Below are 26,687 nucleotides of genomic sequence, written 5' to 3'. Positions count from 1 at the left end.
GAGCACACACGTATTATTCTGGATTTGGCAGAATGTAGTGTCGTATTCCTCTGGAAACTCTGCATCTGGCACACAGGCACTACTTTTCGCCAGTGCCGATTACTGTAATGCACTTTGCTAGGACTCCCAAATACAACAACAAGACCACTTCAAATACTACAAACACAGCAGCGAGAATACTAACTGGAAAAAGAAGAGACCATATAGCTGAAACTCTGGCCGAACTTCACTGGGACCCATAGAACAAAGAATAAAATGCAAAGCACTATGCACCATACATAAACTAATACATGATGAAAAGGCGGACTGGCACTACGGGTACACGTCCCACACAGGAACCTTCGTTCAGCAAACAAAGCTCTCTTAACCATTCCTCAGTCAAGACAGCGAGACTAACCCAGGTAAGAGAGAGGGCATTGTCTTTAGCAGGACCCACACTCTGGAACACACAATGCCTTTGGGGATCAGATTACAGAGAGACCCCAAAACATTCAAGAGAAGTCTAAAGACTGGCTTTTTATAAAGAGACCGGAGAATAGAAAATACACTGGAATAATCAGAAGAGCACCGGCACACAGCACTATTCTCATAAATGTGCATTACAATAGTTTAACAAATTGAGTACACAATGAATGTAATAATATAACACAGTAAATGTGATTTTTTTTTTACCTGTAAAAGTACCTTCTAGGTACACCTGGCCAGAACCTACATCACTAAACATTTGTACGTATTTTTATGATTTAATGTAACCAAAACTTAATGGCACCGGTTAGAATGTACTATAGTACGCTTACTCCAAACTTACTTATGTGCCTACATGTAAACCACTGCGATGGTATATAACTTAGCGACGGTATAGAAAAAAACTTTAAATAAATAAGCAAACACTATAATTTACAGTATTCCTAGGATAAGGCTGTGAATTTAGCTCACTATACAGCAATATTCCTCTGGGAATACTCTTGATTTGGCATACTGTAGTGTGATATTCTTGTGAGAATACTCTGCATTTGGCACACTATAGTGCAGTGAGAATACTATAGTGTGGTATTCCTGTGAGAATACTCTGGATTTGGCACACTATAGTATAGTACTCCTGTGAGAATACTCTGGATTTGGAACACTACAGTGTGGTATTCCTGTAAGAATACTCTGGATTTGGTATATTATTGTATTCCTGTAAGAATACTCTGGATTTGGTACACTATGCTGTGGTATTCCTGTGAGTGGATTTGGCACACTATAGTGAGTATTCCTGTGGGAATTCTCTGGATTTGGAACACTGTAATATGGTATTCCTAATGTAAGGCTCTGGATTTAACACACTATAGTGTGATATTCCCATGGGAATAGCCTGAATTTGGAACACTATAAGTCAATATTCCTGTTGTAGTACTCTGGGTTTGGCACATTATAGTGTAGTATTTCCGTGGTAACACTTTGAATTTGACGCACTATAATTTGGTATTTCTGTGATAGTGCTCTTTTTTGGCAAACCATAGTGCTGCATTCTTTGGTAGTGCTCTGGGTTTGGCACAATATAGTGTGGTATTCCTATGGGACTGTACTCAATTTAAGCGTTGACTAGACAACTGGATCAGGGAAGAGCGTTCAATGTAATTTACTTGGATTTTAGTAAAGCTTTTGATACAATCCCACACAGAAGACTCATCAACAAAATGAGAAGCTTGGGAGTCAGCTCCAAAGTGTTGGCGTGGATTACAAACTGGTTGATGGATAGAAGACAACGGATGATGGTAAATGGAACCTACTTTGAAGAGAGAACAGTGTTAAGTGGAGTGCCACAAGGATTGGTGTTGGGACCGGTCTATTCAACATCTTCGTGAAAGAAATTGCGGAAGGGTTAGAAGATAAAGTTTGTCTATTTGCAGATGATACTGAGATCTGCAACAGAGTGGACATGCCAGAAGGAGTACAGAGAATGAGACAGGATTTAAAGAAGCTGGAAGACTGGCAGCTGGGATTCAATGCCAAGAAATGCAGAGTCCTGCATCTGGGGCGTGGTAATCCAAAAGAACTGTATGCGTTGGTGGGTGAAGGGCTGATGTGAACGGAGCAGGAGAGAGACCTTGGGGTGATAGTGTCTAACAATCTGAAGTTGACGAAGCAGTGTGACACGGCGATAGCTAAACCCAGAAGAATGCTGGGCTGCATAGAGAAAGTAATATCTAGTAAGAGAAAGGAGGTGATGATCCCCTTGTAAAGGGCCTTGGTGAGGCTTCACCTGGAGTACTGTGTTCAGTTCTGGAGACCGAATCTCAAAAGGGATAGAGACAGGATGGAGGTGGTCCAGAGAAGGGTGACCAAAATGGTGGGAGGTCTCCATCAAATGACTTATGAGGAAAGGTTGAGGAACCTGAATATGTACTCCCTGGAGAGGAGGAGCAGAGCAGGAGCAGGAGCAGGGGTGATATGATACAGACCTTCAGATACTTGAAAGGGTTTAATGATCCAAGGTCGTCAACAAACCTTTATCATTGGAAACAGTTTAGTAGAACTAGATGTCACGATTTGAAACTCCAGGGAGGAAGACTTAGAACCAATGTCAGGAAATATTTCTTCACTGAGAGGGTGGTGGATGCCTGGAATGGGGAAGACTAAAACTGTGAAGGATTTCAAAGGGGCATGGGATAAACACTGTGGATCCCTAAAGGCTAGAGGATGGGAATAAATAAAAAAGCTAAACCAGCCCGGAGCGGCAGTTAATACCCTTAAGAAAAACATGGGGGTAACCTGCACTGAGAGGCAGCGTGAGCAAAGCCCTGTGCGGGAGAGGCGTGAAGCCGACTCCCCGCAGGCAACGCAACGGGTCGGACGCAGCATGAGAAAAAAGAGCTGTGAGAAAAGCAGGAAGGCAGCAGCGAAAACAGGGACGGCCTGCCTTAAAACAACCCCGCCTGTAAGTAAAAAGTTAAAAAACAGCCATAGTATGAAAAAATAGAATGAAGGCTGACAGGCTGCTTCCTGCCCGTTTGTTATTTATTTATTTATTTTCAAAAATGGTCCGGGGGCACAAGAAAGGGGGAGAGGGACCGGATCACCGGTATCTCCACCCCAGGCACCTTACCTGAAGGAGCCCCGCGGGGTCACCAACCCCAGCTCCTGGATCCTACCACCACAGGGGATAATCCAACTAGGACCTGCCGACCCTGGGAGGATTAGGGTAACTTGCTTGATCTGGTTTGCTCCCTGCATCTTTCCTTTTTATTCTTTTTTTTGGGAAGAGATTTACTTAACCACACAGAAGGTCAAGCCTGCAGGGACTGCCACCTTCATCTGCTGGAGACAGAGAAACACTGAAGAGATGCAGGTGGCGCTCCAAGTTAAGAGGGGTGCTCTTCAAGTTTTTCTCTGTCTCCATCTGCTGGAAGGGAGGCATAACCCACAGTCTGGACTGATCCGGGTACGTACAGGGAATGCACTATAATGTGCCACAGCTGGAGCATTACCATGGGAACAGCAAAGTGCACTGTAATGTGCCACACCCACAAAGTTATGATAGGAACAGCATGGTGCACTATAGTGGGCCAAATCCAGAGTGTTACCATGGGAACAGCATGGCATATTATCATGTGCCATTCCCAGAGCATTACCACAGAAACAGTATGGTGCATTATAAAGTGCCACACCAGAGCGATACCATGGGAACAGCATGGGGTAATAGTGGTGCCACCACCATAGCATTACCAGAGGAACAATACGGCACACTATAGTGTGCTGCCCCCAGTGTGTTATCCCGGGAACAGATGGAGTACAATAATATGCTGCTCCCAGAGTATTACCACAAGAACAGCATGGTACACTATAGCATGCCACACCCAGAGCATTACCACAGAACAGCATGGTGCACTAGAGCATGCCACACCCATTGTTATGAATCCAGAGGTGGACCCCTGTTCCAAGGTAAAGTTAGCGCTACCAAAGAGAGAGTCAACCCTCTCTGGTCCCTACCGTCGGAGGGCAAGGCTTGAAGGTTCAGAAGTTGAATGAAGACTTCGCCCTGGAAGCTCGTGGTTCCCCCAGGAGGAGCCCGTAGGAACCCGGCTGCTGGGACTTAGGAGACTCCCTGAAGACTGAGGATTGGTCTGGATGCAGGCGCCTCCTGCAGATCGTGGATTCCAGACGGCTGCCTCCAGCAGGTCGAGCCAGTCCAGGAGTAGAAGCCAAAGAGTGATCAGGAGCCATTCTGAGGGTCGAAGCCAGGAGAAAAGTCAAATCCGTTCCAGAAGCAATTCAGGAGAATGGTCCGAAGCCAGTCCAGGAACAAGCCAAGAGAAGGATCCGCAGCCAGTCCAAGGTCAAGCCAAGCGAAGAACGACAGCCGGTCCAAGGGTCAGAAGCTAAGAATCAATCCAACGAAGGAGGAGAACAGTAGCGGGACGAAGACCAGGAACGAAGACCAGGAACCGGGAACACCAGCACTGAATCCAAACAACCAGAAGCCTCAATACCAAGGCAAGGTCTGAGGAGCAGACCTTGCCTTAAATACAAGAGGTGAGGGAGGAGTCTCGGGGAGGAGCCACGGCAACTTCCTGTCATGGCCCCTTTAAATATTTTCTTCAGCCACGTGCGCGGCCCTAACTAATCTGAAGGGGGCGGAGTCATCCAGGCCGAGCGGAGCCAAGCAGCCGGCCTCAGCAGTGGCCGTGTCCACGAGGGGAACGCCGGGGAAAGTTGCCTGCTCCAGCGAGAGCCAATGCATGGACCCGACGCTGCGGGTGAGTATTTGGTTCCAGCCACGGACCGCCGCGGCCGGTAGTCATAACAGTCGGCCCTGGCCTCGGGCTGCCGCGGCCGGCGGCCATGACGGTCGGCCCCGGTCGCGGACCGCCGTGACCGGCGGCCATAACACTACCCCCTCCTTTAGGCCTCCCTCTAGAAGGTCTGGGTTTTCCCGGGTGAGCAGTGTGAAAGTTCTTGAGAAGATTCTTATCCAGGATGTTCTTGGCAGGCTCCCAGGAGTTCTCCTCCGGACCGAATCCCTCCCAAGCCAGCAGGTATTCCCAAGTGCAAGCTTGTTTTCGGACATCAGGTACCTCATGCACCTGATAAATTGTCTCCTCTTCAGACCCATGCTGGGAGGCTTCAGGAACCTTGTGAGTAGGCCAAGTGAGGACCAACGGCTTCAGTAGTGATGTGTGAAAGGAGTTATGAATTCTTAAAGTTGCTGGTAAACGAAATTGATAAGTCACGGGACCTAGCTGTCACAGCACCGAAAAGGGCCCAATATAACGAGGGGCTAATCGCATGGATGGAACTCTCAGACGGAGGTGCCGGGTGCTCAGCCATACTTTCTCACCTGGACGAAACTGGGGAGCCGGTCGTCGCTGCCTGTCGGCAAAGTTCTTGGCGGTGAGAACCGCTTTACGGAGCATCTGCTGAGTATGGACCCAGAGTTGTCTTAGTTGTGTAGCAGTGAGCTGGGCTGCTGGGGATGGAACCGGTAACGGCAAAGGCAAGGGCGGCCTGGGTTGTCGCTCAACCATGACAGTCGGCCCCCGGTTGCGGACCGCCGCAATGGGCAGTCATAACACCCAGAGCATTACCACGGGAACAGAGTATTACCACAAGAACAGCATAGTGCACTATAGCATGCCACACCTAGAGTATTGCCACAAGAACAGCATGGTGCACTATAGCATGCCACACCCAGAGCATTACCACGGGAACAGAGTATTACCACAAGAACAGCATGGTGCACTATAGTATGCCGCTCACAGAGCATTACCATGGGAACAGCATGGTGCACTATAGCATGCCACACCTAGAGTATTACCATAAGAACAGCCTGGTGTACTATAGTGTGCCGCCCCCAGGGTGTTGTTCCAGGAACAGATGGAGTACAATAATATGCTGCTCCCAGAGCATTACCATTGGAACAGCATGGTGCACTATAGCATGCCACACCCAGAGCATTACCACAAGAGCAGCATGGTGCAGTTTAGCATGCCACACCCAGAGCATTACCACAAGAGCAGCATGGTGCACTATAGCATGCCACACCCAGAGCATTACCACAAGAACAGCCTGGTGCAGTTTAGCATGCCACACCCAGAGCATTACCACAAGAACAGTATGGTGCACTATAGCATGCCACACCCAGAGCATTACCACAAGAACAGCATGGTGCCGGCTAGATCCCCTTTCAGTGGACGTGTCCCAGAGCATTACCACAAGAACAGCCTGGTGCACTATAGCATGCCACACCCAGAGCATTACCACAAGAACAGCCTGGTGCACTATAGCATGCCACAACCAGAGTATTACCACAAAAACAGCATGGTGCAGTATAGCATGCCACACCCAGAGTATTACCACAAGAACAGCCTGGTGCAGTTTAGCATGCTACACCTAGAGTATTACCACAAGAACAGCATGGTGCACTATAGCATGCCACACCCAGAGTATTACCACAAGAACAGCATGGTGCAGTATAGCATGCCACACCCAGAGTATTACCACAAGAACAGCCTGGTGCAGTTTAGCATGCCATACCCAGAGCATTACCACAAGAGCAGCATGGTGCACTATAGCATGCTACACCTAGAGTATTACCACAAGAACAGCCTGGTGCAGTTTAGCATGCCACACCCAGAGTATTACCACAAGAACAGCATGGTGCAGTTTAGCATGCCACACCCAGAGTATTACCACAAGAACAGCATGGTGCACTATAGCATGCCACACCAGAGCATTACCACAAGAACAGCATGGTGCACTATAACATGCCACACCCAGAGTATTACCACAAGAACAGCCTGGTGCAGTTTAGCATGCCACACCCAGAGCATTACCACAAGAGCAGCATGGTGCACTATAGCATGCTACACCTAGAGTATTACCACAAGAACAGCCTGGTGCAGTTTAGCATGCCATACCCAGAGTATTACCACAAGAACAGCATGGTGCAGTTTAGCATGCCACACCCAGAGTATTACCACAAGAACAGCATGGTGCACTATAGCATGCCACACCCAGAGCATTACCACAAGAACAGCATGGTGCACTATAACATGCCACACCCAGAGTATTACCACAAGAACAGCCTGGTGCAGTTTAGGATGCCACACCCAGAGCATTACCACAAGAACAGCTTGGTGCACTATAGCATGCCACACCCAGAGTATTACCAAATAAACGATGCACTGGTTATTTTTTGAGGAATATAATATTGATATCACTAACACACGATATCACCTCCAATGTTGAAATGTAACTATTTTACTACATCTAAATGATTTCCTATGACAAACGTGTCTACCCAAATTTTTTTATCTATTTATCTGAGTTAAGCAAAAACAAATGACCAAGAAAAAATATTTAAGGAGAGAAGCAGAAGGTTTCATATAGATTCATCGTATCACTGCATCCGGCAGTGTACTGAGATTTTAATCACTAACCAACCTCCTCCCACCCGTGGTAGGTTTTCTGTGATTGCTTAGCATGCACAATTAATGTGTATTGATATATATTTGAAATGTTGAAATAGTGAAACAATATGCTAAATCAAAAATTATTTTGTAAATTTGTGACATAAGTTACTAACTGCTCTAGCAGGAATTTAAATAAAAGTTTCTTTCACAAATGCCGAACCTTTCCCAAAAACACAGACACTTTTTTAAATGTAAGCCAAGAGTATAAGACATGAATAGAATTCCCAGAACTTATCTGCTTGGATGTCCATATCCCCTGTCCATGTCCCATGTTAAATTTCAACATTGGAGGTGATATCGTGTGTTAGTGACACCCAGAGCATTAGCATGGTGCACTGTAGTGTCCCATACCCAGAGTATTACCACGGGAACAGTATGGCGCACTATAGCTTGCCACCCCCAGAGCATTACTATAGTGTGCTAATCTAGTTTTTATTGTTTGGGTTTTCATTTAAGCCCTCGCGTAGATCTCTTAGCCGACAAGTTTGGAAATTGGCTTTAAACTACCAAATGAATTGTCTACCTCCATTATGTAGTGCTTTAAAAATGGGTTTGAAACTAGTTTCAAACACACTGTATGAAAGGAAATTAGGATTATGTTGTATATGGTACTTTAAAGTCAAGTTTACAAGGTCTGGCCAGTTAAAAGTAGACTGAAAAAGTCAGGGCTACAGAGTGGCTCCACAGAGCTAACATGATAATGTAACACTTCCATATTTAAGGACATCTCTAATTACTGTCACCCGTGCACATTCTGAGACCGCCAACACCAGCTCCAGTACAGGAACGTAATCAGATGGGACACCAGGTGGTGCCTGAAGTGCTACTACCCCGGCTGAGAAGAAGATGCAGGTGCCTTACCTTTGAAGGCATCATCCAGGTCCTCCTTCCCGAAGGTGAGGCTGAGGTCATGGATCGCGCAGGTGTGGAACTGCACGCGGAAGATGACGTCCCGGGCCGGGCTTCGGAACTTCTTGTGATAACACTTCAACTGTAGCGGGAAGGAGACGAGGTGGTTATCACAGGGCAGTCACTGTAAGGAGGGATGTAAAACTGGGAACACCCCCGCCCCCCGATGTCAAATCCTAGTCCTGGTTCTGAATGAGCTGATAAAAAGAACAGGAGGAAAACTGCTAGGTCCAAAAATAAATTATTTACATATTTTGGGGTGTTGAGAGTTCCGGGACTGGGCCTGCTGGCCTGGAAGGGTTTTTTTTTCTGTATTTAACCAGCGACATGTTGAATATAGCTGGTCACATTTAAAGTTATCTGGGTACGTGTACCCGGATAACTTATCCACATAACGAGTATAGGAAAATTGGTTCTTACCTGATAATTTTCATTCCTGTAATATCACAGATCAGTCCAGACAAGCGGGTTATGCAACCCTACCAGCAGATGGAGGCAGAGAACAAACCCTTGAGGCACTGCTACATAACCGAGAGTGCCACCGGCAGTCCCTCAGTATTAATCTGTACCCAAGCTAAGAAATTAGAAACTATCAAAAAACCCCTCTAGGGTGAACAGGTAAAGCAGGGCCACTATGATCTCCAAAAAACCCCAGAAAGTCAATTAGAAAGATGCAACTATATTACGACGACTATCAGGAAACAGTCTTTCTGCAACAACGGGAAGGGTCTCTGGACTGATCTGTGGTATTACAGGAACGAAAATTAGCAGATAAGAACCAATCTTCCTTTCCTGTACATAACCAGTGGGATGTACCCAAGCACCCCTAGACTGGGCGGGAACCCGAAAAACTCGAGCGCAAGACACCCTCACCAAAGGACGCATCTTGATGTGTGCTCGTCCAAAAGGTAATGTCTGATGAACATGTGCAGCAAAGACCACATCGCCGCTCTGCAAATCTCCTGAGGAGAAAGTCATTGACATTCCGCCCACGAAGCTGCCTGCGCCCTAGTAGAATGGAACCCTACGACCTTCACAAATGTAAGCAGAGCAAACAGCCTCCCTAAGCCATCCTGCAATTGTGGCCTTCGAAGCCTCATCGCCTTTCTTCACTCCTCCAAACACCACAAAAAGATGATCTGAGCACAGGAAAGAATTCATGACCTCCATATAACACAATATTTATTTATTTAACAGTTTTTTTTATACCGACATTCGTGGTAACATCATATCGGTTTACAATTAACTGAAAGACAGAAAATACAAATAACAGGGACGGGGATTAAAGGAGCAGGCGGAAGGAAGAAAAGGGAGAGCGGAGACGGAGGAAAGCCTGAGAGAGTGAAAGGAGATTAACTAAGATAGGAACAGAAAAATTGCAAATATACAGTATAATATGTCACAGAACTTGCAAATGAACTATATACAATCTCGCAAAAAATACAAAATAAACAGTGGCAGTGGGTATTGAAAAGTATATAACCCAGCATACATCCAACAGATGCAGTTCCGTCTCCTGAGGAGAATCCCTGGACCACTCTGGAAAAGCCGGAAGATCTACCATCTGATTGATATGGAAAGAAGACACCACCTTCTGCAAAAAGGAGGAAACTGTTTGCAACGTTCCCCATCATTAGAAAGGTGCAAAAAGGGGTCTCTGCAAGATAGAGCCTGTGACTCCGAAATCTGCCTGGCCGAACAAACTGCCACCAGAAAAAACATCTTTAAGGTCTCGTCCTTCAACGTCGCCCTTCGCAAGGGCTCAAAGGGCGGCCCACAAAGAACCCGAAGAACCAAATTGAGGCTCCAATCAGGACACAATTTCCACAATGGCTGATGCAAATGCTTCACTCCTTTCAGAAAACGAACCACATCAGGATGGGAGCCTAACCACATCCTACGCACCTTGCCCCTACGGGAACCCAAAACAGACACCTGTACACATAGCGAATTATAGGCCAAACCCTTAGACAAGCCCTCATGCAAAAAGGATAACATCTGGGACACGTCCACTGAAAGGGGATCTAGCCGGCACAGCAGACAACAGGACTCAAAGACCCTCCAGACTCCGGCAAAAGCTATTGAGGTCGAGGGTCTCTGCGCCTGGAGGAGGGTACTGGTCAGAATAGCCCTTCAGGTGCAAGCACCGCCTCTCAAAAGCCAAGCCATGAGACAAAAGTGATTCTCCCGATTAAAAAATATGGGTCCCTGTCATAGCAAGTGAGGCAGATGAGCCAAGCTGAGGGGTCCCTCAACTGTGAGATCCACAAACCAAGAGCAATGTGGCCTCTCTGGCGACACCCTCACCACTGACCCGAGATGACTCCGGGTCAGTGGTGAGGGTGATGCCGAAGAACACGTCCAATGAGAGGCCACGAGGGAAACACATACAGCAGGATCCCCATTGGCCAAGGGCACACCAAGGCATCCAGGCCCACTGCGCCGGGTCTCTCTCCTGCAACTGAAAAACCTCGTCATCTTCATGTTGGCCTGCATCACCATGAGATCCAGTTGAGGTTCGCTCCATCTGGCACAGATGTGATCCCAAGCTTCCAGGGACAATTCCCATTCCCCTGGGTCCAACTGCTGACTGCTGAGAAAATCTGCCTGCAAATAGTATCAGACCGTTGGCGGTGAAAGTCGAAGCAGCCAAGCCACTTGCACCAGCAATTTGGTCACTCTGTCAGAGGACAAAAACACTCTGCCCTGCTGGGTATCGAAAAGCATCCCCAGATACTCCAGAGACTGAGAAGGCAGCAAGTGACTCTTCGTCACATTTATCACCCAACCTAGTGACCGTAAAGTGACCATAACTCCCTGGATCGACCTCTGACACTCTTCCTCCGTTTTTGCTCAAATCAGCCAGTTGTCCAAATATGGATGGACCAACACTCCTCCTCTGCGAAGGGCCGCTGCCACCACTACCATCACTTTTTGAGGTGCCGTAGCCAACCCAAAGTGAACGGCCCGAAACTGAAAATTTTGGCTCAACATCTTGAAATGCAGGAACCTTTGATGTTCCTGTCGAATGGGAATATGAAGGTAAGCCTCCGTCAGATTCAACAACGCCAAGAACTCTTCTTTGCGGACCTGCGCCATTACTGTCCTTAACGTTTCCATCCGAAAACATGGCACTCTTAGAGCTCTGTTTACCTTCTGCAAGTCGAGGATGGGACAATACGTGCCTTCCTTCTTTGGTACTATAAAGTAAATGGAATACCGACTTCGACCCTGTTCCTCCTTTAGAACAGGCACGATTGCGTTGAGGTGCAAAAGCCTCTGTGGAGTCCCCTGCACAGCCTCCTGCTTTTTCTGGGAGATGACGTGGGACTCCAGAAAGACCTCCCTGATGGGTAAAGAAAACTCTAGTGCGTAACCATCTTGAACCATTTCTAACACACAGCGGTTCAAGGTAATCCTGACCCAATCCTCATAAAAGATGGACAATCTGCCCCTACCGCTTCTAAGGAAAAATGGGCAAGGCTGGCTTCATTGTGAAGATTTATCACCACCAGCCCCTTGACCGGGTCAGTCCATGGAACCTGCAGGCTCTCCTCGAAAGGACTGCTGACGTTCAGCTGACTGCTTAGCTCCCACCCCAGTGGTGGACTTGCCAGAATGGAACCTACACGAATCCCGAATCCGGGACCAAGGTGGAAAAACCTTCTTGCGGGACTTTTGGTCCTTTGGTAACTTATTTCCCTTGGATTCTCCCAAAGTCTTCATCAGCTGATCCATATTTTCCCCAAACAGGAGTTTTCCCTTAAAGGGGAGATTACACAGCTGAGCTTTGGACCACATGTACGTGGACCAATTTTGTAACCACAAAAGCCTGTGAGCCACTACTGCTGAGACCATGCTCCTAGCCGAGGGGCAGACCAAGTCGTAAAGCGCATCCATGACATAGGCCACACCAACCTCCAAATGCGCTGATTGCAGAGAATCCCCATTCCCGGAGGAAGCCATCCCTCATAACTTCTGTACCCAGCATAGACACGCTCTCTGCATCATGCTATTACAAATCGTGGCCCGGAAACTCAAAGCAGACACCTCAAACAACCGCTTCAAATGAATCTCCAACTTGCGGTTCTGCACATCCCTCAAAGCGGCAGCCCCTGCCACTGGGATGGTCAACTTCTTGGTGATAGCTGAAACTGCCGCATCCACCTTTGGTACTTGCAGAAGCTTCAAGGTCTCCTCCATAAGGGGATAAAGTTTAGCCATGGCTCTTCCGACCTTAAGGCCCGCTTCCGGGGAGTCTCCTCTCAGTTCATCAGTTTACGAATCTTCTTCAGCAAAGGAAAGGCACTAGGGGCCCCCCGCAGACCATCCAGGACCAGGTTCATGCCCTCATTATCCGACTCCTCCTAAGTCACCTTCACCCCCAATTCCTGTAAAATCTGGAGGAATGAGGGGACATAACGCCTCTTTTTTAATCAAGTGGAATATGTGAGGGTCGTCACCCTCTGACACCGGCAACTCATCTGGATCCATGTTCAGGGTTGCATCCGCATCTGCATCTGGGTCTGTGTCCTGTAAATTGAGAGGATCCTCCAGAATACCATCTGAGTCCTCCCCATCTCTGGGGTCAGTCTCCAGACCTGCTCGACCCAAACCCAGTTGTTGCAACGGGTCCCCGGATCCCCCTGAAGGAGCCACTTTAAGGATCTTAGACGCACGCCTGTTGACCTTCTCAGAAACTTGAAGCCCGCTCCCTTCCTTGCCAGGAAGGCCTTTTGGAGGAGTAGAACTAACTCTGGAGAAAAATCTTCTAGGTCCCCTGAAACTTGACCCCCCTTGAAGTCCTCCTGAGCCACAGGCGACAGAGGAAGAGGCCCATCCTGCAAATTTCTGCTGAGTGCCAAGTCCTGTATGCAATCTCCATCAGGCACGGTTGCTCCCTGAGATCCCCCGGGGCCACAGTCGGGGCCCCTGCCGAATGGAGAGCCTTCTTCTCTAGGGAACCCCCGAGGTCCCTTCACCTCCTGCCTGGCAGCTGGTACACAAGGATTTACTGCTCAGCTGAGCAGACCAGGGTCCCACAAGCCCTGCAGGCTGTTACACGTGGTTTTGATACCATATCCGCAGCAGCACAAGCCCCATATGCGGCTCAACCAGCGATTTGCTCGTGCGCCCTCGTGCACAATAGGCTTCAAAGGCCGCACACGTGGCAAGCACAGTGCGTGTCGACCGCCCTCAAAAAATGCGGTCGGAGCAGCGCGCAGGTACCCTGAAGAAAAATCAAAGGGTCCCACAAGGAGAAATGGGCAAAGTAGCGTTGGCCTGAAACCCCCAATGACTGGGAACATGAAGGGAGACTGCACCGGTGGTCCCATAGAGTGAAGTCGCGACCTCCCTCACCATCCTCAGGGCCCCTGGAGCGAGGGAGAAAGGAGAGAAGTATTCCCCAATCTTCTCCTCCTGGTATGCTGACAGCTCCCGCTGCTAAGGCACTCACCACTCTCTGTAGCCACCGCAACAGAAAAACACCTCTCTTTTCTTTTTTTTTAAACCAACAGCTTAATTATGAAGAGCAGGGTACATCCCTGACAGGAGGTCCAGGGAACTGGCTATCAGGACCTCCGGCCGGTCGAGGGCGAACACCAGCAGGGGTTTCCAACCCCCCCCCCCCCGGTTGTCACCCTGCTCCACCTGAGGGATGGTCCTCGAAGGAGCCTAACACCTCAGGGAGCCTGCAGGTCTGCACCTCTACCACCTGCTGGAGACAGAGAAATGCTGAGGGACTGCAGGTGGTAGAGGTGCCTCAAGGCTTTGTCCTCTGCCTCCATCTGCTGGTCGGGATGCATAGTCCACTTGTCTGGATTGATCTGGGAATGTACAGGAATAGTGTTATCCAGAAAACCCGGACCACCTCTGACTTATACAGATAACTCAGGGGTAGTCAAACAGGCAGGATACTTAAAACCCTGAGGTTTGTCCAGATAAATGGCATCGTAAAGGTGAATTCTCAAAAGATGCGTGTGTAAAAAGTAGCGCATACGCCAGTGCACACTATTTTAAACATGCAGCATAGACGGAAAAATCAGGATCCACCAGTAGACTGGTGCGGGTATAACAGGCGTGGGCCAGGGGGCTTTCTGGGGCGAGCCAAGTTGCTATTTTACAATCTTCCAATGTGACAGGTGCAAGCCTTGCTTGCGTAGATTTACAAAATATCCGGCATGAGTGATCGTAAACATCTTAAAAGTGAAAAAATGACTGGATGGTGGTGGTGGTGTAGGGGGGGGGGGGGGGTCTGGGTGAAATGGGAGGAGCCAGGAGGGTCTTCACAAGCTGCTGGGCTTGATGGACCCTTGGTCTGACCCAGCATGGCAATTTCTTATATTCTTATGCAGATCAACTGGGCAAACTGGGAGACTAATCGGCAAATTGGCTATTCATTGCCGTGTGCATTGTTAGAAAATCCCCCGACTTATGCATGTAAAAGCCGACTTACGGGAGTAAATGCATCTAAATAGCGCGAGTAAAATCTATTCACTCATCCCTTTAAAATTGGAAGTACAAATGCGAACAATTTTCCAGCTAAAGTTTGACTTATCTGGCTAAATAGTGTCTTTGCTACCACTTGGATAGACAATTTTGAACTTATCTGGATAAATAGCATTTTTTTTTAGACTTATCCAGCTATCTTACATATCTGGATAAGTACAAAAAGCACTAGTCAGACGGACAAGTGCTGCTAATTAGCCGAATAAATTGGAACTTATCTGGATAAGTGCCGCTACTTTTCTGGAATTAGTCCGACCTTGAGCGGCTCAATGATTTTCACGTACAGAGGATTTGTGCACCCATATGTACTTCGTATTTTATAACCTGCGCATATCATATCCATGCAGGTTATAAAATACAGTAATAACTATACACGCGTAAACGGGAGCCCACGAGCGGTTTTTGAAAGTTATCCTCCCCGACTGTCAAACATCCTTTGAACATGGACCTCTTGCGGTTTCAGTTTATCTAAGCTCAGCATGACTCTCTGTGACTCAGATTAATCCTACCTACCCCATCTGATTATCTCTTTCCCTAGGAGACAGGGAACGCTTCCCCTTCCTTTTAGTAAATTAATGACCCAGCCTTCTCCTGCTTGCACAGTCGGACAGAGCTCTTATTTGTCACTTACCAGGATATCTCCCTTGAGGAGGAGTCCCGGTTCGATGGTGATGCAGATGCTTGTCTGGCTGTCTCCCTGCACGTTGCTGCGGAGAGGGGGAGAGAGGGAGGGATGTGATGTAAACAGCACAGAGAATAAACCAACACATGCACTGCTATCAGCAGCTAATGCAGGCTGTTCAGTCCTGCTTTCCATGAATCCCATCCATCCTCCTGCATTTGGGAGGCAGCAGCTGCCCAGGATGACCTGCAGCAGATGGCACACATTTCTTTTTAACCAGTAAGCACATATCATAGGTGGATGCTGTTCAATTGTAGAGCTTTACCAGTGCAACAGTGCTGCCTGCCCAGAGTCCCATCCCCATGCCATGACCCTGCTGTATCGCTGTCGGATTATTGCAATCAGCATTATTTTTGTATGTGTCTGTCATGCTGACTATGAAATGGCAGCAGAAACAGCTCTAGAGCAGGGGGGTAAACAACTGTGGTCCTGGTGCCACAAACAGGTCTGGGTTTCAGGACATCCACAAGGGAAAAGCATATAGAAACATAGAAATGACGGCAGAAGAAGACCAAATGACCCATCCAGTCTGCCCAGCAAGCTTCACACACTTTTTTCTCTCATACTTATCTGTTTCTCTTAGCTCTTGGTTCTATTTCCTTTCCACCCCCACCATTAATGTAGAAAGCAGTGATGGAGCTGCATCCAAGTGAATATCTAGCTGATAAGTTAGGGGTAGTAGGGGTAGTAACCGCCGCAATAAGCAAGCTACACCCATGCTTATTTGTTTTACTCAAACTATGTTATACAGCCCTTATTGGTTGTTTATCTTCTCCCCTGCCGTTGAAGCAGGGAGCTATGCTGGATATGCTTGAAGTATCAGTTTATTCTTCTCCCATGCTGTTGAAGCAGAGAGCCATGCTGGATATGCATCGAAAGTGAAGTATCAGGCACATTTGGTTTGGGGTAGTAACCGCCGTAACAAGCCAGCTACTCCCCGCTTTGTGAGTGTGAACCCTTTTTTCTTCTCCCCTGCCGTTGAAGCAGAGAGCTATGCTGGATATGCGTGAAGTATCAGTTTTTTCTTCTCCCCTGCCGTTGAAGCAGAGAACTATGCTGTATATGCATAGAAATAGAAGTAACAGGCTTATTTGGTTGGGGTAGTAACCGCCGTAACAAGCCAGCTACTCCCCCCTTTGTGAGTGCAGATCCTTTATTCCACATTTCCTCTTGCTGTTGAAGCTAGAACGATGTTGGAGTCACAGTAAGCATGTGTATGTTTATTGAATAAGGGTATTGTCTCCAGGCAGTAGCCATCATTCTGGTGAGTCACCCACTCTTCATTGGCGTGAGGTATATATATAAATGCCCTGCCTCCACTGTATGCAAATATATGCCGTGCATATTCTCTGTGGATTGCCCACCTCTGCTCTAGGGAAATGGACTAACAAAGTCACACAGCCGCATTAACAATAACAATGCAGACAAAGAAAAATGTCATTGGTGAAATTCAAAATCAAAGGAAAAGGCTGCAAGCCCTCCATTGCCCCCTAAATTAATCGTAAGTCTAGACTGAACTATGGGAAAGTTGCTGAGACAGAAGAACAGCTGATAAAATAGCCCCAGTTTGTCCATCATTTGTATTCCCTGCTTATTTCAAGGATTTCTGTCACGCTCACATCTCTAGAATTAGAAGTGGGAGGAAAGACATCCTTCCTGTAGTTTGGATCTTTTCAAACAGGGGCATCCCAGCCGTTTCAGGGGCTTCTTATCCTTACCTGCACCATGGGGTGGAAGGCTGAAGCCTTCCTGACTGGCTGAAAGCAGACACAAATCTTTCCGACTGCTCACTTTTAATCTCGTTTACATCATCAGTGCCCCTCATGTTCCTACGTTCCGGGACCAAAACTTCCACTTTCTCGAAGCAGCCGTCAATTAACCCCCCATCCCCTCAGCGGACTGCCTACAATGAAAACAGGTCCCTCCCTTCCTCCCCCTCTCCCCACTTGCTTTCATGTTCCCTGAACTTCTTTAGGCATTTTCACAGTTTTTCAGTCTCTTAGGCACATATGGGGCATTTGGCAAGGGGCCTTGTCTTCCTGGTGCAACCTGAGCTGTCAGAGATGCAGCAGTTTCCTGTCCCTGGGAAGGGAACTTGGAAATCTCATATGTGCTGGTCCAAAGTGAAGATTTAAAACTTCATTTGGCAGCAATGTAATAATTAGTTAGGGTCGATTCTTAAAACTTAGGACATGCATTTATAGTCAAAATATATTTACCAACTGTCGGGAATAAAATTAATCACCTCCTATACTTAAAAGACGTGACGCCAAGGCCCTGTATATCACAGGAAAGTCTTGGCACACCTTTTTAAATTGGCCCTATTCAGATCCGTGTATGCTATCAGTTTTATTACAATTCACCTGAGTCTGGGAGCCTCAGTAATCCTTTCCAAGTACGCACAGGTACTCTCTGACATCACCCTCCATTCAGTTAGAGATGCTGACGGCCACTGAGTAGGTTTGGGTCATGATGTCAACTCAAATGAAGGCCAAGAAGCCAAACACGCTTGTGCACACCTCAGTCACTGCACTGCCTCACTTAAATATAGTCAAAGGCACAAAAGTGCCCAGAACTAGAAGAGTCAGTAGGAGAAAATAAACAAAATCTAGGACAAAAAAAGCAATTTTATAATTACAAGAAACTAAGAAAAGGTGTTAGACTGGATTTAGAGGAGAATTATATGCACAGTGGTATATAGGAAGTCTACACCCCCTTAAAACATTTTTCACATTTTGTTGCCTGTGTGTCAGACTGGCAGGCATTTAAATGAGGAGTTTTTCTCCCACTCATCAACACATCATACGTAACACACCCTTCAGGGCCAAACATGCTTTCTTTGGAGACTAAGCATACATGTATCCAAAAAAACAAAAGTGAAATGCATCATCCCTCTGAGTCGATGCTTGCTGGAAGCAGTAAGTCTGTTGGGATAGGTCTCCATCAGCTTTGCAGACCTAGATTTGACAATATTAGGCCAGTCTTCTTTACCAACCTATTCACGCTCTGCCAAGCTCCTTGGAGAGCGCTGAAGGACCACAATCTTTGAGTCGTGCCACAGATTTTCGATTCGATTGAGGTCAGGGCTTTGACTGGGCCATATCAGGACATTTACGGGTAGATTTTATAAATTTGCGCGAGCGCGAACACAAGTACGCTGGATTTTATAAGATACGGGGTCTGCGCGCAAGGGGGTGCACATTTGTGCAACCTGCGCGCGCCGAGCCCGCGCGCACGCTGCCTGTTCCCTCCGAGGCCGCTCCGATTTCGGAGCGGCCTCGGAGGTAACTTTCCTTCCGCCTCCCCTCACCTTCCCCTCCCTTCCCCTACCTAACACACCCCCCCAGCCCTATCTAAACCCCCTCCCTACCCTTTGTTGGCAGATTTACGCCTGCTTTCAGCAGGTGTAAATCTGCGCGCGCCAGCGGGCTGCTGGCGTGCCATCACCCGACCCGGGGGCTGGTCCGGAGGCCTCGACCACGCCCCCAGGCCGGTGCCACGCCCCCGGTCCCGCCCTGAACTGCCCCGGACACGCCCCTCCCCCGCCCCTTTTACGAAGTCCCGGGACTTACGCACGTCCCGGGGCTGTGCGCGCGCCGGCGGCCTATGCAAAATAGGCACGCCGGGCATTTAAAATACGGCCCTTACCTTTTTGATCCTTAGCCATTCCAGGGTAGCTTTGGCTGTGTGTTTCAGGAAATAGCCATACTGAATGTGAACTTCCATCCCAGTTTCAGCTTTCTTGCAAAGAGCAGCAGATTTTCCTCAAGGACTTTTCTATCCTTTTCTTTATTCATTGTCCCTTCTATCCTGACAAGGCTCCAGTCTCTACTGATGAAAAATAGCCTCATAATATAATGCCACCACCACCACGCTTCACAGTAAGGGTGGTGGTTTTGTCTGGGTAATAGGCTGTGTTGGGTTTGTCTCAAATGTAATGCTTGGCATTTAGGCTAAAATGTTCTATTCTGGTTTTGTCAGACCACAGAAGTCTCTGCCACATGGCCACAGTATCCCTAAGTTTTCCTTTGCCTACTTCAAACAGGATTGAAGGTGGGCTTTCTTGAGTAATGGCTTCCTTCTTGCCCCCCTACCATATAGGCCAAATTTGTGGAGTGCTTGGTATACTGTTGTCATGTGCAGACTTTAACTAACCTATAGCTCTTTCAACGTTGCCGATGGACTTGTGATTGCTTCCCTGATCAGTCGTCTTCTTGCTCGGTCTTCCAGTTTGGAGAGATAGTCTCATCTAAGCTGGGTCTTGGTGGTGCCATACACCTTCCACTTCTTTATAATCATCTTGATTATGGGATGATTATTATGGATTACCAGATCATTGCCTTTTCACAACTTTGTCCCACAGTTCTTTTGACATCTCCTTGGTGCTTATGGTTGGTTCTTTGCTTTGAAATACACTCCTCAGCAGAGAGAACCAATAGGAGCTGGTGAATTTATCCTGTCATCATGTGAACCAGTGCGGTTTACTTAGTGTGTGCTTTTGAACGTGACTGGTTACACTGGAGCTTTAAATATTTAGGATTGCTACAAAAGTACTAGGCATGGACACTTAACCAATCAAGTCATTCCATGTTCTTATTTAGATTTGATTTAGAAGAAGAAGATTAGTTTTATATGAGTGAATGCGTGCAAGTACTTGGCCAGTTACCTAAGTATTTTCAAAACAACTTTGGTGTGTGTAAGTTCACTTGGAGAATTCATGGTAAAGTCTGTGTGTAGAATGTACCGCTATGTGGAGAGTTTGAAAATTACAATCCATATGTACAAGTGCCAAAAAGAAGGGTGAAAAAGCAACTTTTGCATGATATGAGGCGGTATCAAGGAGGACCACATCTGTCCAATGCTAGCTTTTAAGAGCACGTCTCACAACTATTTCAGTCTCCCTCTGCTGGCTGTTCTTCCTTCCTCCTCCCTGCTTTGCAGCTCTGGGTTCCATCTACACACCCGCGATCTGGAAGTGTGGCCATGTCACGCACAGGAGATGCACACTAGAGCAGTTATCAAAGCCTTTTACCCAGTAAATTGGTCAATCTGAAACTAGCCTGCTTGGGCTGGCTGAAAAGTCTGTGTAGCATTGACAACAGTTGCACTTTTGGCTGCATTAAGAAAGGGTGTTCTTGGGGGAGTGAAGTACTTGTGCACAACAGAAGTTTCCAATCTGCCTCGAAAATTTTTCTACTTTTCCTCAGCCTTCAGAAAAAGGAGATACAAAGGAAAATTGGTTCTAACCTGCTAATTTCCATTCCTGGAATACCACAGATCAGTCCAGTCATGTGGGTTTTGCATCCCTACCAGAAGATGGAGACAGAGAATAAAAACTTTGCAGGCACTGCTACTTAACCGAGAGTGCCACCTGCAGTCCCTCAGTATTGACTTGTACCCAAGACAAGATGTATAACTTCAAGCCACCAGGATCTCTTCCTCTAAAGAGCTGGGGAACAAGCTGGAACTCCCAACCAAACTGACCCCTGAACTATGGTTAAAGAAAGAAAAAATCTTTAAATCTCCAAACTGCGAGAACTAAATGCAGAAGAAAATTAAACATAAGAACATAAGAAGAACATAAGAAAATGCCATACTGGGTTAGACCAAGGGTTCATCAAGCCCAGCATCCTGTTTCCAATCCAGGCCATAAGAACCTGGCAAGTACCCCAAAAACTAAGTCTATTCCATATTACCATTGCTAATGGCAGTGGCTATTCTCTAAGTGAACTTCTCCTCCAAGAACTTATCCAATCCTTTTTTAAACACAGCTATACCAACTGCACTAACCACATCCTCTGGCAACAAATTCCAGAGTTTAATTGTACGTTGAGTAAAAAAGAACTTTCTCCGACTAATTTTAAATGTGCCCCATGCTAACTTCATGGAGTGCCCCCTAGTCTTTCTACTATCCGAAAGAGTAAATAACCGATTCACATCTACCCGTTCTAGACCTCTCATGATTTTAAACACCTCTATCATATCCCCCCCACAGTCGACTCTTCTCCAAGCTGAAAAGTCCTAACCTCTTTAGTCTTTCCTCATAGGGGAGTTGTTCCATTCCCCTTATCATTTTGGTAGCCCTTTTCTGTACCTTCTCCATCGCAATTATATCTTTTTTGAGATGTGGCGACCAGAATTGTACACAGTATTCAAGGTGCGGTCTCACCATGGAGCGATACAGAGGCATTATGACATTTTCCATTTTATTCACCATTCCCTTTCTAATAATTCCCAACATTCTGTTTGTTTTTTGACTGCCGCAGCACACTGAACCGACGATTTCAATGTGTTATCCACTATGACACCTAGATCTCTTTCTTGGGTTGTAGCACCTAATATGGAACCCAACATTGTGTAATTATAGCATGGATTATTTTTCCCTATATGCATCACCTTGCACTTATCCACATTAAATTTCATCTGCCATTTGGATGCCCAATTTTCCAGTCTTACAAGGTCTTCCTGCAATTTATCACAATCTGCTTGTGATTTAACTACTCTGAACAATTTTGTGTCATCAGCAAATTTGATTATCTCACTTGTCGTATTTCTTTCCAGATCATTTATAAATATATTGAACAGTAAGGGTCCCAATACAGATCCCTGAGGCACTCCACTGTCCACTCCCTTCCACTGAGAAAATTGCCCATTTAATCCTACTCTCTGTTTCCTGTCTTTTAGCCAGTTTGCAATCCACGATAGGACATCGCCACCTATCCCATGACTTTTTACTTTTCCTAGAAGCCTCTCATGAGGAACTTTGTCAAACGCCTTCTGAAAATCCAAGTATACTATATCTACCGGTTCACCTTTATCCACATGTTTATTAACTCCTTCAAAAAAGTGAAGCAGATTTGTGAGGCAAGACTTGCCCTGGGTAAAGCCATGCTGACTTTGTTCCATTAAATCATGTCTTTCTATATGTTCTGTGATTTTGATGTTTAGAACACTTTCCACTATTTTTCCTGGCACTGAAGTCAGGCTAACCGGTCTGTAGTTTCCCGGATCACCCCTGGAGCCCTTTTTAAATATTGGGGTTACATTTGCTATCCTCCAGTCTTCAGGTACAATGGATGATTTTAAATTTTTACTAATAGGTCTGAAATTTCATTTTTTAGTTCCTTCAGAACTCTGGGGTGTATATCATCTGGTCTGGGTGATTTACTACTCTTCAGTTTGTCAATCAGGCCTACCACATCTTCTAGGTTCACCGTGATTTGATTCAGTCCATCTGAATCATTACCCATGAAAACCTTCTCCATTACGGGTACCTCCCCAACATCCTCTTCAGTAAACACTGAAGCAAAGAAATCATTTAATCTTTCCGCGATGGCCTTATCTTCTCTAAGTGCCCCTTTAACCCCTCGATCATCTAACGGTCCAACTGACTCCCTCACAGGCTTTCTGCTTCGGATATATTTTAAAACGTTTTTACTGTGAGTTTTTGCCTCTACAGCCAACTTCTTTTCAAATTCTCTCTTAGCCTGTCTTATCAATGTCTTACATTTAACTTGCCAATGTTTATGCATTATCCTATTTTCTTCTGTTGGATCCTTCTTCCAATTTTTGAATGAAAATCTTTTGGCTAAAATAGCTTCTTTCACCTCCCCTTTTAACCATGCCGGTAATCGTTTTGCCTTCTTTCCACCTTTCTTAATGTGTGGAATACATTTAGACTGTGCTTCTAGAATGGTATTTTTTTTTAACAATGACCAGGCCTCTTGGACATTTTTTACTTTTGTAGCTGCTCCTTTCAGTTTTTTCCTAACAATTTTTCTCATTTTATCAAAGTATCCCTTTTGAAAGTTTAGCACGAGAGCCTTGGATTTGTACACTGTTCCTCTTCCAGTTATTAAATCAAATTTGATCATATTATGATCATTATTTCCAAGCGGCCCCACCACCGTTACCTCTCTCACCAAGTCCTGTGCTCCACTGAGAATTAGATCTAAAATTGCTCCCTCTCTCGTCGGTTCCTGAACCAATTGCTCCATAAAGCTATCATTTATTCCATCCAGGAATGTTATCTCTCTAGCGTGACCCGATGCATCAACAGCAGAATCCAGAATCAGGAGAGGTCTTTCTAAAAACTAATCATACTCAGAATGGACCCGGAGTCTGGACTGATCTGTGGTATTCCAGGAACAAAATTAGCAGGTAAGAACCAATTTTCCTTGCCTGTTCCTACCCAGATCTATCAAGACAAGTGGGATGTAACCAAGCCCCTCTACAATGGACAGAGGGGCTTGGGTACCTGAAAGACCTGCATTTAGCACACTTTCCCCAAAGGTGCCCTCCTCTGGAGCCCTAACATCCAAACGGTAATGTTTAGTGAAAGTGTGCAAAGAGGACCATGTTGCAGCCCAATAAATCTCCTGTGGCGACACTAACTGACACTCCACCCAGGAGGCAGCCTGAGCCCTGCGTAAATGCTCGAAAGGAGGGCCACACAAGGCTCACAGAACCAAATTGAGATTCCAGTATGGACAAAGTCTACGAAATGGAGGCTGCAAATGCTTTGCTCCTTTCAACAAAAAAAAAAAAAAAGCACCATATCTGGATGTGAAGCTAAAGGTCTATCATGAAGCTTTCCTCTAAAACAGCCTAAGGCTGCAACCTGGACTCTGAGAGAATTATAGGCCAAACCTTTTGATAGCCCCTCCTGCAGAAAGGCCAAAACCTGGGTCACATTTGCCTGCAAGGGATCAGTGTCATGGACACCACATCAGGCCTTAAACACTCTCCAAACTCTGATATACGCCAAAGAAGTAGAGGATCTCCTAGCCTGAAGCAGAATAGAAATCACTGGCTGGGAATAACCCTTCAGGAGGAAACATCGCGTTTCAAAAGCCAAGCCGCTAGACAGAAGCAATCCACTTGCTCTGACAAGATGGGTCCCTGATGCAGCAGACCCTTCAAATGGCTTAAGCGAACAGGCTTGTCCACTGCTAGCTGCACCAGATCTGCAAACCATGGGCGTTGCGGCTACTCCGGTGCTACCAGGATTACTCGTCCTTGATACTGCTCGATGCGACGTAGCACCCAACCTACAAGCAGCCACGGAGAAAAGACATACAGCAGTAGCCTCTCTGGCCATGGCTGAACCACGGCGCCCATCCTTGAGGAGTCAAATTCCCCCCGGCGGCTGAAAAACGTGGTTGTCTTGGCATTCTTCTTTGTTGCCTTAAGAACGAATGGCTCTAGTTGTTGCCTGCTGAAATAATCTGCTTGCACATTTTCCATGCTTACTATGTGATATTCTGCGAGAGCCACTAGATGAAGCTCCGCACAGGCAATGAGCTCGTGAACCTCCTGAGTCACCAAGCAACTCTTCGTTCCGCCCTTCCAATTGATATAGGCCCCCATCATTGCATTGTCCAAGAACACGCATACTGCCCGGTCTTGAATCCGAGGGAGAAAAAACAACAGCACCCTCTACACCACCCTTGTTTCCAGACGGTTGATCAACCAGATACCAATGTCTTGGGATGCTGATCCTTCACACACCGCTCCCAAACTGCTGAGACTGGCATCTGTCACTACCACCCACTCCGGAACCTCCAGATCCACCCCCTTCTCCAAATTAGACTGTGATAGCCATCACGAGAGACTGGATCTGGCCTCTTCCTGAAGTGGCAACGGCACTTGAAGCTTCTCCAACATCAGATTCCAATGGGATAGAAGAGCTTTCTGTAAGGGACGCATGTGCAAAAAAGCCCATGGCACCAGATCTAGCATAGAAGCCATTGACTCTAGGACCTGCAAATAATCCCAGACCTTGGGGACTGGCAAGTTCCTCAGACGAACCACTTGCGACTGCAACCTGAGAATCCGGGGTGAGGAACACCTTGCCCACTAGGGTGTTGAATCTCACACCCAGACAGTCTAAGGATTGAGATGGGACCAGCTGACTATTTGCCCAATTTATCACTCAGCCTAAGGACGCCAGGCGCTCCATCACTCGCCAAATGGAGGCAAAGCACTCCGCTTCTGACTTCACCCGAATGAGCCAATCGTCGAGATAAGGATGAACATAAGAACATAAGAACATAAGAAATTGCCATGCTGGGTCAGACCAAGGGTCCATCAAGCCCAGCATCCTGTTTCCAACAGAGGCCAAACCAGGCCACAAGAACCTGGCAATTACCCAAACACCTAGAAGATCCCATGCTACTGATGCACTGATGCAATTAATAGCAGTGGCTATTCCCTAAGTAAACTTGATTAATAGCAATTAATGGACTTCTCTTCCAAGAACTTATCCAAACCTTTTTTGAACCCAGCTACACTAACTGCACTAACCACATCCTCTGGCAACAAATTCCAGAGATTTATTGTGCGTTGAGTGAAAAAGAATTTTCTCCAATTAGTCCAGTGTCCCCTCTCTTCTGAGGGCTGCCGCCAAGACTACCATCACCTTCATGAATGTTCTCGGTGCCGCGGCCAATCCGAAGGGCAGGGCTCTAAACTAAAATGTTCTAGCACAGTGAATCGCAGAAATCTCTGATGATCCACCCTAATGGGAATGTGGAGATTCGCCTCCATCAGATCGAGAGAGGCCAGGAACTCCTCCTTGTGCACTGCTGCAATCACTGTTCGCAATGTCTCCATCCGAAAACGTAGAACCCGCAATGACGCATTCACCCTTTGCAGATCCAGAATGGGCCAAAACAAGCCCTCTTTAAGAACATAAGAACATGCCATACTGGGTTAGACCAAGGGTCCATCAAGCCCAGCATCCTGTTTCCAACAGTGGCCAATCCAGGCCATAAGAACCTATTCATGTTACCGTTGCTAGGGATAGCAGTGGCTATTTTCTAAGTCAACTTAATAAATAGCAGGTAATGGACTTCTCCTCCAAGAACTTATCCAATCCTTTTATAAGCACAGCTACACTAACTGCACTAACCACATCCTCTGGCAACAAATTCCAGAGTTTAATTGTGCGTTGAGTGAAGAAGAACTTTCTCCGATTAGTTTTAAATGTGCCACATGCCAACTTCATGGAGTGCCCCCTAGTCTTTCTACTATCCGAAAGTGTAAATAACCGATTCACATCTACCTGTTCTAGACTACTCATGATTTTAAACACCTCTACCATATCCCCCCCCTCAGCAATTTCTTCT

General features: G+C 46.7%; 1 protein-coding gene across 1 annotated transcript in view; it reads right to left on the bottom strand.

Moving 5' to 3' along the window:
* The window catches only part of TNS1 (tensin 1), a gene marked incomplete in the record, with an annotated part of 1,098,810 nt that overhangs the window by 215,013 nt on the left and 857,110 nt on the right, over positions 1-26,687 (bottom strand). Inside the window, 2 exon segments of the mRNA XM_029605104.1 lie at positions 8,319-8,448; positions 15,508-15,583. Of these exon segments, the coding sequence (XP_029460964.1) occupies positions 8,319-8,448; positions 15,508-15,583 (206 nt within the window).

The sequence above is a fragment of the Rhinatrema bivittatum genome, chromosome 6, assembly GCF_901001135.1.
Source record: "Rhinatrema bivittatum chromosome 6, aRhiBiv1.1, whole genome shotgun sequence".
NCBI lineage: Eukaryota > Metazoa > Chordata > Amphibia > Gymnophiona > Rhinatrematidae > Rhinatrema > Rhinatrema bivittatum.
This window is presented reverse-complemented; position numbering and strand designations above follow the sequence as displayed.